Source organism: Glycine soja, chromosome 11, assembly GCF_004193775.1.
Source record: "Glycine soja cultivar W05 chromosome 11, ASM419377v2, whole genome shotgun sequence".
Taxonomy (NCBI): Eukaryota; Viridiplantae; Streptophyta; class Magnoliopsida; order Fabales; family Fabaceae; genus Glycine; species Glycine soja.
This window is the reverse complement of record NC_041012.1, coordinates 37,920,357-37,938,314: the sequence shown is the minus strand read 5'-3', so window position 1 is coordinate 37,938,314 and position 17,958 is coordinate 37,920,357. Positions and strand designations below refer to the sequence as shown.

General features: G+C 31.4%; 2 protein-coding genes across 2 annotated transcripts; one reads left to right on the top strand and one right to left on the bottom strand.

The window, feature by feature from the left end:
* Nucleotides 1–4,963: 4,963 nt before the first annotated feature.
* LOC114375563 (cysteine-rich receptor-like protein kinase 10) lies at nt 4,964–9,134 on the bottom strand. The gene is made up of 7 exons (XM_028333390.1): nt 8,278–9,134; nt 7,967–8,101; nt 7,720–7,889; nt 7,432–7,642; nt 6,760–6,997; nt 6,464–6,614; nt 4,964–6,232 (listed from the first exon to the last, which is right to left on the bottom strand). The coding sequence occupies exons 1-7, from the start codon at nt 9,071–9,073 to the stop codon at nt 5,924–5,926; spliced, it is 2,010 nt and encodes a 669-aa protein (XP_028189191.1). The 5' UTR covers nt 9,074–9,134; the 3' UTR covers nt 4,964–5,923.
* Nucleotides 9,135–11,440: 2,306 nt separating this feature from the next.
* LOC114374651 (cysteine-rich receptor-like protein kinase 25) lies at nt 11,441–16,297 on the top strand. Its single transcript, XM_028332318.1, has 8 exons — nt 11,441–12,045; nt 12,679–12,967; nt 13,837–13,953; nt 14,059–14,192; nt 14,277–14,487; nt 15,011–15,248; nt 15,399–15,549; nt 15,653–16,297. The coding sequence occupies exons 1-8, from the start codon at nt 11,566–11,568 to the stop codon at nt 15,959–15,961; spliced, it is 1,929 nt and encodes a 642-aa protein (XP_028188119.1). The 5' UTR covers nt 11,441–11,565; the 3' UTR covers nt 15,962–16,297.
* Nucleotides 16,298–17,958: the final 1,661 nt, after the last annotated feature.

Below are 17,958 nucleotides of genomic sequence, written 5' to 3'. Positions count from 1 at the left end.
TTTAACACCTGACACACAAACACTTTTCTCAAGATAAACACCAATCAAGTCATTGTATAATTCACAACTAACAACACAAATATTGTCACATCAAGTATTAATCACACACTTATTCACAATCATATCTCATGTCCATAATTTAATATCTCACAATGTTATAATCCACCATCACATATTCACGTGTATCCCATAGATTAACACATGCTCAATTTATCCCTTACACATAATTTTAATCACATTTTCATGATCCCAATATAATAATTTATCACGCTAATATAGTAAATTTCATCCAAAACAAAAAATTTATAAAAAAAATGCTTCTTACAACATGGGAAGTAATTAAAATCTCTCAAACAATTTCACACAATCATATCAAAATCAAAGGAATCAAAATCATAGGTCAAAAACACGAAAACACTTAGAACACTCAATTTTATCAACCAATTCACATCAAGATATCAATTGATTTGTCAAATACAAAAATCTCATAATTATAATCATACAAGAAGAATTACAATACAATAAACATCACAAAATAAACCTCAATTTAATCCTCTGAGGATCCTTACACGTGTTCATTCTACTCCTAATTGTGATAAACTCATCCTTTACCTCTAAGTGGACTCATATGTGTAATCCGGTAGTGATAGAGGCATCTCTAGCGGTTCCCTAAGATTGTTAAAGCTTTTCCTTTGGTTGTTCTACTAGGATTTCCAAGCATTAGAAAAAGGAGAAATGATTGTAGTCTCCATTTTACTGTTTCTGCGTGAGGGATATTTATCTTACCACAAACAATATTTCTCAAATCCCAACGGTAGGGATGTACGAGAATTAGCGTCAAACTTGGTGTTCAAATATCACAATGATCCAATGGTGAATAGTTTTGGGATCTTAGTTTTACTTTGATAAATTTGAGTGTATGCGGAAAAAAGAGAATGTTTTGGGAGAAGGGGAAAGAAAAATGAATTTGAGAGGAAGAGAGAGCGTAGATATGTATCATAAATATAAAAAATGACCTAATATATCTCTATTTATAGCTAGGGTACTCTTAACCTATTATTTACTTTATTTTTCTTTATTTTATTATTTTATAAAAATAAACTCTATTTTCTTTTTATCAAATGAATATATAAAACATTTTTATTTATTTTCTAAGAACATATATTTATTTTATTTACCTTAAAATCATTATTTTAATTAATAAAATTATTTATTCTTATTTATTTAATTACAAAAGTCTCATTATTTTTCCACAACTTTATTTATTTTTAAATAATTTTCTTAAAATTTATTTTATGAAAAATGGAGTGTTACACATTTTCTCTATGATTTTTTAATATATTGATGTTGAAATACATTATGAATCTACTTTTCAAAGCATGTTTAAGCTAAAAAGCATGTTTAACTATAGAGTTCTTAAGTAATGGAGAATCCAAAATAGATTCATTTTGTTGATATATATAGTGTTAATTAATTTCTTTAAGTCATCATAAACTATACATTTGTCCCATGCCTACAAAAATTTTGGATCCCTCTTAATATTCAAGTGTGTATTTGATTATTCATGTATCACTATCGTGTCAAAAGCCTATCAGGAACTTCTCCTTGTATGTAAATAAAATACACATAAATTTTATTGATTAAATGAAACAAATTTTATTTTTAATTTAGTAGATATCATTGCAACATAAGTAATTGAGCAAATTATACTCATTTATCTTGAGTTTATGACTTATTACACACGCACCCCCTTTGTTAAAGTGTATTACTTTTCTCTCCCCTATGTCATCACCATTAAATGATGGTATTACTTTTAAGTGAAATGTAAAAATAATCCTTCCTACTTAACCCATTCACACATGAATCCCTAACCCTACTCCTTCCACCACAAAACGCACCACCCTCACCATGTCCAAACACCACCCTGCCATGAAATCGTTGTCGGGAGGGTGCACCAACCCCAGCAAGCCCTAACCCCTAAGTCTATCCAACCCAACTCGCGATAGTCGAATTGGATGCCTTGATCTGCTATAGAGCGACATCGCGTGGAGCTTCACAACCTATGAAACACGACACTACATTAGATCTGACCCAGATCTGACCTTTACACCAGGTCCTTCTACATTAGCCTTTCTTTTCTTTTTAATTCAAAATTTTATTTGTAAAGTTTGTTCACCAAATTGTCACTTTTATAAATATATTCACTCCTATACATGCTTGTTTTGTGGGGGCTAAGAACCACTTTTCTTCTATGGGTTTGCTTTTTATGTTTGGTAAACTTTGAAAAAACCTTCAATAATTAAAAATTATCTTTTCTATCAAATGTGTTGTTCTTCCCGTAGGAATTGCTTTACTTTCCATAATTCTACCTTATTAATGATTTAGCCGTTTCTAGCGTTTGTCGATGATAAATGCTTTATTGAGAAAAAATACATATTTCCACCTTTGATATTTTGGGTTCGTCTTTTGTCGAATTGATTTGTATATATGGAGACAATCAATCCATAGGTGTCAACTTCCTCAAACATTTGGTTAATTGACATTTATAAGCAAACGAGAAGTTCACACGTGTGAACTCTTCGTTTGCTTATAAATGTCAATTGATCAGATCTTAAAGGAAGTTGGCATGTACGGATCAATTCGTCTCCACATGGATCAACTCAATTGATGAAAGATGAAACCCGAAATGTCAAATGTTGAAATGTGTACTTTTTCCTCAATAAATCATTTATCATTGACCAATGTTGGAAACAAATAAGTTATTTAGAAGTTAGAATTATGGAAAGTAAAACAATTTACGCTAGAAGAATACCACACTAGAGAGAAAAGATAATTAGAAAATTTTCAATTATGGAAGGTTTTTTTTTCAAAGATTTCAGTTTTTTCAAAGTTTAACAAACATAAAGCAAAACACTGAAAGAAAAGTTGTTCTTAGTCCCACACAAAAAACATGTATATGAGTGAATATATTTATAAAAGTGAGTATTTGTTAAATAAACTTTCCAAATAAAATAAAATTCTGAATTAAAAAAAGAAAAGAAAGGCTACCAGAGCATGATCTATTTTGTCATTCTCTATTTGTTGGTGACCAATTCAGAGTGTATGGTCGTCTCTTTTTGCATTGTTTTGTTCAATTAGCGCCAACAATGTGAGATTTATTATGTCATTGGCTCTTCACTATTCCAAATGCATGGTAGGAACCCATTCTGAAGTACCTTTAGGTTGCCCCCCGATATTAGTGACACTTAATTTCAACAATGAGGGAAGTCCTTTTGATCTAGGTCCGGGGTGGGGTGAGTGGCTTTGAGTGTGCTTGAAAAAAATGTTGAGTTAAACATAATCTATGTTTTTTTCTTCAATTCAGTATCATAGTTACTTCTCCATTTACCACTTTAAAATGCGTGAACAAACACTTGAAATTATGACAAATTAAACACACCCTTTATGTGAAATGTGAGTTAGGTTACATTAAATTTTGTATTGACGTGAGAAATCAGTTACATATATAGCAATTACGGTATTCATGAATTTATTATGTTGTTCAAAAGTAGTGTTTCACTTATTTTTCTCTCTCACTTTTTAAAACATTAATGTTGAAATACATTATGCATCTAATTTTCAGAGCATGCTTAGGCTAAAAAGCATGTTCAACTATACAGTTTTTAAGTGATGGTGATATGAATCTACTTATGGATTGTTTTGAAAACAAGTAAATGATAAAAAGAAAAACTTGATACTGACCAATCGATAGAACCAAAGTTATCAAGAGAACTGTGACCTTAACCCTGGCCTGTTGGCAGAACCAACATTATGAAATTCTTTAACCCAAGAACAAAGGGAAAATCACAATAGAGAAATACTCGATTTGATTAAATGTTCGGCCTTGGAAGCTTAGTAGAGACTCCTATTTATAGGCTATGCTAGGTAGCCTTTAAAACGAAAGAAGTAAATTTTCATTAATAATCCCACTAGGCATTAACTTCCCACTAAGTATATATTTCCAACTAAGTTTCCCCGTATCCAATTACTTCTCACTAGCCATGCCAATGACTCATTAAGTTCTACTAATAATCATAATGGCTTAGGAAACTCAAATACTAAAATCTAACCTAGAAAAGATGAAAAAACATTTGAACTTATCCCAAAAAATAAGAACAAAACATTAAAAAAAAAAGAAAATGGGGTTAATTAAGTATTCAACCACAAAGTTAGGTAATCCACCCAAATAAACTCCAATCCACAAATGATGCATCTTGAGTATTGAATGTTGGGCTAATTTTGCTCTCCAAATTATCATCTTTAAGTTTGTTGAAATAATCTTCAAATTTATGCATGAAACAATTCTTGGATTGAGATTTGATTTAGCTAAATCTTCTTTAGAATGCACCTCCATAATTAAGCTATGAAAAGTCTTTTTGCTTCTTTGAACTTCTAGTTTTGTCAATGGGTCTTCCATCCAATGCAAATGATATTTGAAATAACTAGACCTTGACAGGTTCCTATAATTAGATGAATTTCTAAAAATAAATGCATCTTGTTGGTATATGTAGTGTTAATTAATTTCTTTAAGTAATCCTTAACTATACAGTTGTTCCATGCCTACAAAACCTTTGGATCCCGCTCATCCAGGTGTGTATTTGATTATTCATGTATCACTATCTTGTTGAAAGCCTGGTATGAACTTCTCATTGTCTGGAATAAAATACACATAAATTCTATTGATTAAAGGGAACAAATTTTATTTTTAATTTAGTAGATATCTTACAACTTAAATACTTGAGTAAATTACACTTGTTTTAAGTCAAAAGACATTTATGTCTTAAGACGAACTAAGACCCTTAATTATTTTTATTAAATACAAAAGTTAAAAGTTGTGTATATATCATATTATACTTCAGGAACCTGTGTATGGAGTTCTAGATGGAAGCAGAGATATCTCATGATCTAATACATCATTGAAGAATTAATGAATTTAAGGTTTCATTTAATATTGTTGTATTACAAGACATTCTTCGAGATTAAATGGCTTGCCCCTCAACCTTTCTCTTCACTTAAGGACCAAGATTCTGAAGTTGAGATGCTTGAGACTCCAAACCCTCAACCCTCACCTTCACTAGCCCTTACACTTTAATCTCTTGCTCCTCCCCCACCTCAACCCCAATGAAAACCTACTTCACCCCGTCTGAGGAAAAAGGAAGAAGCTGCATTGGCTAAGGCTACAAAGAAGTCCTTGGCTGAATCAAGGAAGACGGAAAATAATGATTAGTCCTTAGAAAGGAAAAAAGGTCATTGAGATGGAGGAAGCCATCTTTGCCTTGGTGGAAGTTGTATATATTTACTGAAGATCACAAGAAGAAGCTTGCTGAGAATGCAAGGCTAGTTACCTAGGCTGGCAAGGATTTTGAAGAAAGTCTAGATGATGTTGTTTGGAATTGCATGACACTTAATTAAGATGGGTCACGTGATGATATGATTAGTGATAAGTCTTTCCCAATTCCCTTACTCCTTCATGTGCCATTTGCAGACTGCAATAGCAAGTGTGGGTTTCTTTTGCATTCACGTCACTCACTCTTTTAACAAATAACCCCGTCGTAGTGACCATTGAACCTCGTTGTTTACCCTGTTTTCAACTTGTTTTGAGAGAAAGGATTAAGAGGAAAGATGCAAATATTGCAAATTGTTCTCCAAATTCCAATTCTTACCTTCTATCTGTTGCTTCGGCTTATGTGAGCCAGTATTTATTGCTGTTGCAAATGGCATATGAAGGAGTGAGGGGAATTGGTAAAGATCAGTGAGCATCATTATGTGACCCATCTTAATTAAATGATTTGGTCCGTTAGATCTAAATAAAATAAAGGGACAAAATGTGGAGTAACTTTGAACACTTTACTCCACTCTTGGAGTAACTTTAAACACTTTTCCACTACCTTGGTAAAATGTTAGTGACTGTTACATCATTAATGGAAAGATTCTTGGAACTTTTTGATGTAGATGCACCCTCTAAGGTCATTCTTCCAACTGAAAATGCTGGCTGGTTAGGTTCTGGAAGGGACATTTTGTCACTTGCTAGCATTACAACAACAGTGGACATGGTTGGTCTATCTGCTGCATCTTCTTGAACGCACAACAGACCAATGTGTATGCACTTCATAACTTCACTCTCAATGCAAGATTTCTCCAGCACTGGATCCATTAGTTCCAAACTTTTTCCTGCGCACCATATTTTCCAAGCCTGCAAGTCATTGCAGTTTTGATTAGCACTAGTTAATACTGTTGAATAATTAAATAATGTGGCAAATGTGAAATAGAAAGAAAAGAGAAAAAGAAAAGAGACAAAGTGACAGATGTGATGAAAAAGGAGACATATAGGAAGAAAATAAATCGAAAAGGAGTTTGGGAAGAAAAAATTAGTGTATGTTTACATTGATTCTATTGTCTTGATCAGGTAACATTGAAAACTCACATATAAAGTAAGACTTTGACCACATTCTGATAGATAGAAACCACTGTTCTTTTTCCCACAAATGATTTCTAGAACAAGAACTCCATAGCTGAAGACATCAGATTTCACTGAAAACAATCCTTCCATAGCATACTCTGGAGACATGTATCCACTGATGGAAATCAATAAAGCTTTGTCACTTCTCTTACACTTAAAGAATATATAACAAGTAATTTTCATTTTTCAACCAAGTGCTTAAAAATGCATTTGTATGAATCCTATTGTTTAAGGAAATGCTTGGTATAAGTAGGACTCACTAGGTGCCCATTACTCGATTTGTATTTGCCTGGTTCTGGCCTTTTTCAAATGCCCTTGCTAATCCAAAATCTGATATTTTGGGATTCATTTCATCATCTAACAGAATGTTACTAGCTTTGAGATCTCTATGAATAACTTTGAGTCTAGAGTCCTCATGAAGGTATAAAAGACCTTTTGCTATGCCATTGATAATGCTTAATCTTAGATTCCAATCAAGTTGCCTTTTCTTTCTCTCATCTGACAAGATAAACACAGAAGAAATCTCAACCAAAAAGCAGCATATGAAGCATAAAGACCCAAGGAAACTGGCAAATTACTAATTGTGAGCATTGACCTTAGAATCGAAAAAAAAATGTACCAGAATTCCCTTCATTTCTCTAGATATAGCCTTTTTATCCTTGAAGTTATCTTACAACACGATTATTGATTACATAAACTAAGTTCAATTTAAATATCATACGGACAACACAATTGGTGTTACCTGCTAACTATATACGATAAATTTCTACCCTACACCCAACTACTTTAATTCTCATAGCAGCACCATTTGACTTGTCTCCACAGACAAGACTGATTATAACTCATAAAATCTTGAAGAAAAAGTTTGATTCAAAAAGTAAAAAAGCTACCACATGAACACTATTAGTCAATGAAGAAAACTAAGAATATACCAAATAGGTGAAAGTCGAGACTTGCATTCGACAAATACTCATATACAAGTATCTTTTCATTTCCCTCCAAGCAGCATGCCAAAAGTCTTACAAGGTTGCAATGTTGCAATTTGGCTATAAACATCACTTCATTCTTGAACTCCTCTGAGCCTTGACCAGAAGCTTGTGAGAGTCTTTTCACTGCAATTTGTCTTCCATCTGGTAGAGTTCCCTGATAAAAGTTTGCAATAAATATAAGGCTTAAAGCATATAAAAAGATGGTAAAAGTAGAGAATCACTAATATATACCTTGTAAACAGGGCCAAATCCACCTTCCCCTAACTTAGATGCTTCTGAAAAGTTATCAGTACTCTTTAGAATTGTGATTAATGGGATTGTAGGCAAGTCTACATTAAGTGTTTCCTCAGTTTGAACATTGTGATATGATGATTGATCAATGGTATCAGGTATCCTTCCATCTGCAAAGAAGACAAGTTTTTGAGTTTGTGAAATAAACTAAAATTTCTAGTATATATGTATTGTTTCAGGAAATTACCTTTTCCTCTTCCTCTTCTAGATCTTTTCCTGAACCAGAAGCAATAAACACTGAAACATAGTAAAGCTAATGCCCCCAGCACACTTAATCCAATGATCAATATTATTCTTGACTTACTAGCACCCCTTTTTTTGGCTGTAACAGTATAAAATAATTGTTTCAGCATTTTGTTTTATATAATTTAACCAGATTCAATAAGTAAATCAAGTAACAAACTGACACATGTAAATAATCCAAGTAAATTATAAATTATTGCTATGTCATAAGAAAGTGATTATTATCAGAGAAGGAAAAAGCAATTGAAGTGTGACCTGTTTGTGTATCAGATGCTTGAGTGCGAAAAAGGTAGAAAATATAATCATCATACTTTATGAGACAGCTTGCAGCCAAAACTTGCCACCCCAAATTTTGTTCACAACATTTGGGAACTTGTGCTAACATAGCCTCCAAACACTCTCTGCATCCATCACTTGTGAGATCTCTACTGCATTGCACCAAGCCATACCTTTTCTGAGTGGAACTCAAATTGAAGCCATCCATATAGTACAACAGATTGGTCTCCACAGTTGCTTTTCTGATCAAACCTCTCATAAAATCCAAACCCTTTTGTATCTCTTCCTTACTAGACACGTTTTTCGATTGAACGGCGTGCCATGATGGATACACCGTGACATTCCCAAAGAAGTTTTCATTAGAGTACCTCAGGATGCAGAAATCATACAACACAATAGCAGATACTCTATTGGGGCAGCGCTGGAGAACTTCTCTTGAAGCAGTAGAGACACAGAATTGACAAAAGTATCCAACCACGTCGCCGCGGCAATTATAGAGGCCATACACAGCAGAATCATCTCCTCCAGGGGTGTTGTTGCCAAAGCTGTTGTGGTTGTAGCCTTTGCTTGTGGCTGCATCTGTGGAGAGCCATGAGAGGAGACTGTTAAGGTTGGTCTGGTATGCACTGCTGAGAGCTTTTTGTTGGGTGGTGTTTTGGCAGTCATCTCCTACATAGTTTGGGGATTGTGCCTTTGTAACAACATGTTGTTTGAAGCTTAGAAATAGCAGGAAAACAAAGGAATATGTTGACACATGGAGTAGTTTTCCCTCCATGGAGTACTTGTGAATTTGTTTAATTTAGTGCCTAGTTAATAAATAAAATATATGTCAAGTAGTATAACTTGGCTGTATATATTAGATATCCTTGATCACACGGGAAGAGTGAATTTGTAAAGATATATGGCTGTATATACATTAGATACTCTAAATAGATAGTCTTGTGAGTTGTGATGATGAGTCAACATAACTGTCGTCTTTACATGTTCATTCTTCCCGTGATTGTAGGTAAATGAAAGAGAAATTATCTAGAGAGATAGACTGATGAGGTATTCTTTTTAACATTTTTTAATACACTTTTTTAGTATTAGTCAAAATTTAGTTAAAATAGAGATTCATTAAATAAAGAGTAAATCACATAAATTTTTCTTAAAATTTTGTAAAATTATACAAATATGTTTATTATTTTTATTTTTAATTTTCAACATTTACACTAACCTTCCTTCAGGAAAGTTCAATGTAATATTTTCCAAACAATTAAGGGAGCATCAATGTATATTTTTAAATAATTAAGGAGGGTTAGTGTAGGAATAAATTAAAGCAAGAGATGTTGGTGTAATTTTAGAAAACTTCAAATGAGTGTTAGTGTAATTTACTCTTAAATAAAATGTAGGGTTAACAAAAATTTGTAATTTCTAATAAATTTTAAACAATAAGAAAAATGCATTGAAAATAATGTATTTGAAAGTGTATTAAAATTTCTCATTATTCAAAATTGGTATATGCTAACTAATATCCTTAAGATACTTGTTAAGAAATAGAGCAAATTATAGTAACATCCATTGAACTTTTATCAAATTACACATACCATCCATTGAAATAGAGTATATTATTGTTTGTGACTTGATACCCATTTGCATGGTAAGTTTTTGAGGTAAAGTTGGAAAACATTATTTTCTAATAGAATTGAAGAGAGTATCTATATAAAATCATCATTAGAGATATATTGATATTTGTTTAGTGTGTTATATATTTATATTCTTAATATAATTTATTATTTTAGTTTCGCAAAGGGATTTGAAAGAGAAAATAGATAAATTAGGATCAAAGTTAGCGTATGCAGGTGTAAATTGAAATAAATATACATAAAAAAATCATTAACATTACATCAAAGAGTAATTCTGGTAGGCTAAGTTTCTAACATTCTCATCTTCTGAATTAACTTCTACAATATTATTAGACTCTCTAATCTTTTTGTCTTTTAATTTAAATTCTTGTTTGATTTAATTCTTTATTAATTTAAATTATTATTTTTCTCATAATCTTTTCAAGTCAAATTTTTTTAACTTTTTTTTATTAATTTGATTACAAACAAAGTTTCTATGAATTCGACACTAAGATCTTTATTTTAACTTTACTACTTAGAACGTATTGGTGTATTTGTCAATCCATCAACACATGGACAACAATCATGACAATAGATGCTACAATGATCATGATAATAATAGCGGTGTTGGTGACAATATTATGATGATAATGATAATTGAAATATTTTAGAAATTTGATTTTTATTTGGTAAATTTTTGTTACGTGAAACTTTATTTTGAATTTTAAGTATTTCATAATATATATATATATATATATATATATATATATATATATTAAATATTTTACTTTTTAAATAAGTTTATATTAAAAATTTATTATTAAATAAAACTTAAATATTAAAAAATTAAAACTTATGCATTTTAGTAATTATTTATTTAAAAACATTTTTGAAAATAATATTTTTTTTAACGGTGTTAGAGTAATGTAAGTTTTTTTATTAATAGATATTAATTAATTGTTAATTTATTAGTTTTTTTCAGGAGAAATCGAACCCACGCTCTCATTCGCTTCTTTCTTAATCACCCGATCAATCTTTTATATCTCTAGAGTAATATATTTTCTAATATAAGAAGAGATGACCGTAGAAGAGAAAAATGTACATTATATTATATTTGAACATACAAAGGGAAGGATACTGTAATATAAGCATCTCTTAGGATATGGAACAATAATTAACATTAATGGTATCAAGTTAAATGAACTAAATTGAACGTAAGATAAAAGGAGATGGTAATATCCGCATCTCTCACGAGAGAGCGGAGTAATTTTCTCTAAAAGTATAGATACCCAAGGACTGATTTAAGTATAGCAGTCAAATTAGCACGAGTTTGACTGACATTGATGAATGCTTAGAAAATGTATATTGATCATGTTTTTTTCTTGCCGAGTAACAATTTTTTACAAATTAATTAAGCAACCAGTCCTTAATTAATTATTATTTTTAAAGATAAGGCCCAACATAGCGCGTAAATTCAAACCTTTCAATAAGAAAATCTACGCCCAACACAAGAATGTTCCATTGAATAATCAAACCAGGAAACCACGCTGCAATTTACTTTTCTAAATCCTAACGCATACGGTACAGTATAGTCCACTTAGCTTTATCAATCATGTACACACGAAAATGCTAGCTTCTCCAACATAGCACTCAAAAGTTAATTATGAGAATGGAAACAAAAAATTTCATGACCCCTTTGAGGATTAGTCTTTGCTTCATTCTCCTCTTCCTCACTACAACAAGTGCACAAGCCCCAGTTTACAGTTACAATTCTTGCATGAACTCAACTTCTATTAGCCCCACATACAAAACTAACGTTAAGAGCCTCCTCTCATGGATCACCAATGATTCATCCATAAGCAAAGGGTTTAACTACACCACCATAAGCAGCAACAACGGTGGTGACAACGACGGTTATGGCGATGCTGTTTATGGGTTGTACAGCTGCAGATACGACATCACAGGATACTTCTGCCAGTTCTGTCTCACCACTGCTGTCAACGAAATCTCTCGGCTGTGTCCTGACAGTGTTACCGCTATCCTATGGTATGATGTTTGCATCCTCCGTTACTCCAATCAGAGTTTCCATGGCAAAGTTAGTTTAAGCCCAACGTGGAACGTTACCGGACCCAGAAAAATCAAGGTAATTTTTGAGTATGGTATTTGAAAAATTCAAGCTATTTGCAAATTAAACTTCTTTCGTTTTTTAAATTTTATTTGGATAAAGCAATTCAACTTTCCTGTATTTTAGTTTTTTATTTTGATAAAGTTATTTAGTCATGTGCTTTAAGCTTGTGCAGATTTCATTTTATGTGTTTTCTAGAGTTCACGGTGTCTTAAGAAAGCGTTTTTTTATCATCATATGATTGATATGATATGAAGTATTTACTGGTTTGGCCGATGCTTGACTAACATCCTACGATGTCTGACCTCATTTTGTAGAGTCTCTCCACCGAACCACGTTTAGTAGAAGACTTATTCAAAAATGATTCTTGTGAATTTTAGATTTATGAAAATGATCATTAAAATAGTTATATCAAATATAGGAATTTAACACTTCCAAGATTTCTAAGAAATTGAAAAGAATCTCTCCCTACCAAAACACCTTGTCAGCGTTTTGTAATTCTATTGTATTTTAAAAAAAAATTCCAATAAATTTCTCATCATTTTTGAAAATTCTTTAAATTTAATATCCAAACAGGTCATTTCAATGTGTCATATTTTAAAGTCACTTAAAAATTGAATTTGTCTCACAAAGATCGTGGTCCAAACACAGAATTCAACAGAAACTAAGAAAATTGAGGATGCTATGGAGGGTTTGATTACAAAAGCAACTATAGAGACCAAGCAGTTTTGGGCAGTGGAGGAGTTCGATTGGGGTGACAATGAGACATTGTATGGATGGGTGCAGTGTGATAGGGATCTTCCAAGTGATGAGTGCAGGAAGTGTTTGAATGCAATGTTAGAGATATTTCCACAATGTTGTGGGACAAAGGTACAATGGGCAGTTTTTGCTCCAACCTGTGGGATGAGGATGGATGATGAGAAGTTCTACCAGAAATCAGGTAGCCTATTAACTGTTTTGGCTTGCTAATTTGTTGGATTCCTCCTATTTTGTACTTGAACAGTTGTTTTCTATGTGAATTTCAAGTGTGTTATTGTTGGGCTTGAACTAACTTTACCATAAAAACTTTGATTAGATAAACTACCATTTTAGTCCTAAAAGTGTTATGTGTTATCCCATTTGTCCCTGAAAGTAAGAAGATTCAGAATAGGTCTTTATGTTGTCATTTTATTGTCACTTTTGTCCTGAAAGTATGTTAATATTTTCATTTAAATCACACAAGTTTTTGAATATTGGACTAATGTGAGTACATATGGATTGTAATTTTAGAAACTTTTTTGAATTTTATTATTTCAGACTAAAGTGACTACGCTTCACAGTTTTGGGGACCAGTTAGAATATTCACCCAACTTTGGTTAGCAAGAGTTGGCCTAAATAACTCAAAATATATGTGAAATGAGTTAGTTTTGAAAATTTAAACTCAGTCTTGATTTAGTTTAGCATCACTTAATTACTTTGAAAATTGGCTGTAACTTGTATGACACTGGCCCTGGAATGTTGTTTATATATACATACATACTCTGTTGCAGGCAGACGGTGTAGAAGACATTAATTAAGATGAGTTCCTCTAAGTCAAATAGTTATACATAGTAGCGATCAAACCCTGCAGCTTGACATTATATTTCCCCCCTTCAATTCCTATGCCTAATATGCTAATAGAACACATTCACTTTTGTTTCTCTTATAGTAATAGCCGCTTTCTTCAGGCTTTGAGAACATTTATCTTTTATTTTTAATTACAGAATTTGAATCTTATTAAATTTTATATGATTAAAAAAATATAATTGTTTATCTTTTATTCTATCGCAGACGACAATGGTACTAGTACATCAAGAAAGTTGATTATTTCCTTTAGTGTTCTGGGGTCAGTTGCTCTACTATGTTTCAGTGTCTACTGCTTCTTGTACAGGAAACGAGTTAGAAAAGGTAATTTGCTGCTGTAACACTTGGTAGAATTTTTAATAGATTATTTTCACATACTCAATTATGCCTATTTAGTTCAAATATGAACCCAGGAACATGTTTTTGTAGATGAGATGATGCTCGATGAGGAAACATTGAATGGAGACCTGCCTACAATTCCATTAATCACAATTCTAAATAGTACTAATAACTTTTCAAAAGCATCTAAATTAGGGGAAGGTGGATTTGGCCCAGTTTACAAGGTATTAATGATTTGAAATTTATTATAAGATTCTCTACTTGTTTCATATTTATCTATGTTCTGATTTATTGCAAACTGTTATCAGGGAATTCTACCAGATGGAAGACAAATTGCAGTGAAGAGGCTCTCACAATTTTCTGGTCAAGGCTCAGAGGAGTTCAGGAATGAAGTAATGTTTATAGCTAAATTGCAACATCGCAACCTTGTAAGACTTTTGGCGTGCTGCTTGCAGGAAAAAGAGAAGATACTTGTATATGAGTATATGTCTAATGCAAGCCTCGACTCTCACTTGTTTGGTATGTTTTCAGATAGTTTCAGTGAATAACATTTTTCAGGAGCTTTTTTAGTTGTTACTGGAAATTTTTATTCAACATTTTGTGAGCCAAGGTGGAGGCACTGTTGGTTGGTGCTATTGGGTTTAAAGTAGTAAGGTGGAACTTAATACGATGTATATTATTTGTTTGCTAATAGTAAAATTGTGCTGTAATTCCAACAGACAGAGATTTTGGTATCTGCTTCTTTTGAAGAATAACAGCAACAACTCATGATCATAATACCAGAGAAATTTATGGTGCATTTCGTTTTTGGTTCACAATGTAAAACTGAATTCATTTTATCTTATGTAATCAATAATCATAAGATATCCTTAAGGGAAATAGATAATCTCTTGAAAACTGAGTGAAATAAATAAAAATTCTAATTTTCTTCTTCCATGCTAAGGCCAATAAATACTATTTGATATTTGCTTGAGTCCTTAAGTTTTTTGTTTTGCAAACTGGATTTTTTTTTGAGATATCCTCTCTGTTTTTATGTTGTTAGATGATGAAAAGAAAAAGCAACTTGACTGGAAACTAAGATTAAGAATTATCCATGGAATAGCAAGAGGAATTTTATACCTTCACGAGGACTCTCGACTCAGAGTAATTCATAGAGATCTCAAACCTAGCAATGTTCTATTAGACGATGAGATGAATGCCAAAATATCAGATTTTGGATTGGCAAGGGCATTTGAAATAGGACAGAACCAGGCAAATACAAAACGTGTAATGGGAACTTAGTGAGTACTACTTATACCTAACATTTTTTATATATATAATAGGATTTTTCTAATGCAGCTTTAAACACTTAATTATTTGAAAAATGAAATTCCAGTTATATATTATATTTAATGCAAGAGAAATGACAAACTTCTATTGCTTTCCTTTAGTGGATACATGGCTCCGGAGTATGCTATGGAAGGATTATTTTCTGTGAAATCTGATGTTTTTAGCTTTGGAGTTCTTGTTCTAGAAATCATAACTGGGAATAAGAACAGTGGATTCCATCTGTTAGAACATGGTCAAAGTCTTCTTTTATATGTGAGTTTTTCACTCATACCTTATCAAGAAGTTATTCAAACATACTAATAACTAGAGCTTAACAGCATTCACATATTAATTAATCACAATTACATCCATGCAGGCTTGGAACATATGGTGTGCCGGAAAATGTTTGGAATTGATGGATCTAGCACTGGTAAAATCCTTCATAGCCAGTGAAGTTGAGAAGTGCATACACATTGCTTTGTTGTGTGTTCAACAAGATGAAGCAGATAGACCGACCATTTCCACTGTTGTTCTAATGTTGGGAAGTGACACAATACCCCTTCCAAAACCCAACCACCCTGCATTTTCAGTTGGAAGAATGACCTTAAATGAAGCATCAACTTCAGGAAGTTCCAAGAATCTTTCCATCAATGATGTAACAGTCTCTACCATGTTACCAAGGTAATTGGGAATATTATTTCAATCCTTGAGGTGTGTGTACTTATTCTTTTTATAGTTGGCTTAGGACTTTACGGCTTAGGGAGTTAGCTTAGTGCAGTTTCTGTTATTTTCTTATAACAGAAAGTATCTGGGTTAGTGTAAGATTAGAGAAGCTATTAAAGCTCTATAAAGCTTGTAGTTGTTTCTAATCGAAAGGCTAATGAGAACCTGCTACTTCCCAGAAACTCTCTTCTAATTTTGTTCTTTTCTACTCTCTATTCTTCTGGTTTTCCAGAGATTTGTTTTCATAACATATTCCATTAATATCATAAAACTTGTCAGGTATGGTATCCTTATTTTATTTGGATTTGGGTTGGATATGGATTCGGCTGGACATTGACTTTTACTACCACCATGGAAAGTTAATAACTTCTATCTTTGTTTTTTTCCTGACTATATGATGAATTTTATTTTTTTCAAACTTAGGAGATAATGTTCTTACCTGAATAATATGATGATTGATGGATGGTTTAAATATCGTTTTGTTCCTTATAATTTAATATTTTTTACTTTTATCGTTGAAAAAGAAAAAACAGTTTTAGTTATAATAAATTATGTTTGTTTTGTTAAAAGTATTGTCTAAGTGACTTTAAGGAGGAAAAAAATAAACATAATTAAAAAGAATTGAATTTTTTTTAAAAAATTACAATGACAAAAATAAAATTACTAAATTAATTGTGAAGACTAAAAGAGTATTCAAGGCTTGATTAATTTATAGGTTAATACTCAATTCTAAAAAATATTGATTTTTTAAAAATAAGATGAAACTAAAGAAAAATGTTATATTTGATGGAATGCTGTTTAAATTTTGTTCCGAGACAATAATAAAATTTTATTTTGAATTTTTAACGTAAGAGTTTGAACTCCGAATATGATAAAATGTTTAGTAATGCTTGCAAAATTATTAGTTTGTAATTGGCACTGCCTTTGACCTCATCCCTCTCCTTGTACCGTATCTGTCTCAATCTCTCTCGTCTATTATGCCTTCCCCCGAGTCACAAAACAAAATGTTATATTAATAAAATTTATTACAATACTAGCTAAGATCTCATCCTATAATATGTTACAGGAAAAAATCTAGTCTAATTACTAACACTTTTCTTTAAAGTAAAGATGCACAAGGTTGACTGAATTAATTATAACGGTGATATATTTGGAAGTAAAAAAATAAGTCAAATTACAAACTAACACGAGTTTTGACTCAGTTTGAGTGCTTAGAAATTGTATATTGCTGATGTTTTTCTTATGGATTAACAATTTTTCTTCTAAATTGTACATCCAATATACTTTATTCTTTTAAGCGAGAATCAATCATCATTTTCAATACTTACACTTTCATAAGAAAAATTAATGCACAAATGGCAAGAATGTTCCGCTGAATAATCAAACCGTGCTGCTTCGTTTGTTCAAATAAGTAATGTTTATTCAAGCTTGAGAGGCCTACCCAATAATTGAAAGGCTTAAATGTAATTTTTATTTTTATTTTTTTAAATTCATAATTTTGATTTTTTTTTAATTTTAAAATAGAAACATTTAGTTGTTATATTTTATAAAATTCATAATTTTAATTTTTCTATCTTATATTAGAAACATTTAGTTCTCTACCTTTATAAAATTTGTAATTTTCATCTTTTCATTAAATTAGAAAAAGTATTAATTAATAAAAAATTAACTTGATGCGATTAAATTTATTGATGTGACATATGGGATTATTTGTTTAATTTACATTATTTATTATGAAACAATGTTAATCTCTTAGTCATTATGCTTTTAGTTCAACAAAAGAATAAAAAATACAGATTTTACAAAAAAAAATCTAAAATTAAATGTATTTGTTTTTTTAAAAAAGGACTAAAATTATAATTTATAATAAATAAGAGAACTAAATATTTCTATTTTAAAATAAAAGATTAAAATTGTAAAATTTAAAAAATAAAAAATTAAAATTATAAATTTTAAGAA

What these genes read in the sequence shown, in the direction of transcription:
- LOC114374651 (XM_028332318.1), top strand. Translation starts at nt 11,566, where the DNA reads ATGAGAATGGAAACAAAAAATTTCATGACCCCTTTGAGGATTAGTCTT. An exon ending in GAAGTTCTACCAGAAATCAG is followed by an intron (nt 12,968 to 13,836) that starts GTAGCCTATTAA and finishes ATTCTATCGCAG; the next exon opens with ACGACAATGGTACTAGTACA. An exon ending in AAACGTGTAATGGGAACTTA is followed by an intron (nt 15,249 to 15,398) that starts GTGAGTACTACT and finishes GCTTTCCTTTAG; the next exon opens with TGGATACATGGCTCCGGAGT.
- LOC114375563 (XM_028333390.1), bottom strand. Translation starts at nt 9,073, where the DNA reads ATGGAGGGAAAACTACTCCATGTGTCAACATATTCCTTTGTTTTCCTG. An exon ending in TAGAAGAGGAAGAGGAAAAG is followed by an intron (nt 7,890 to 7,966) that starts GTAATTTCCTGA and finishes TCTTCTTTGCAG; the next exon opens with ATGGAAGGATACCTGATACC. An exon ending in GTCAAAGTCTTACTTTATAT is followed by an intron (nt 6,233 to 6,463) that starts GTGAGTTTTCAA and finishes AATGACTTGCAG; the next exon opens with GCTTGGAAAATATGGTGCGC.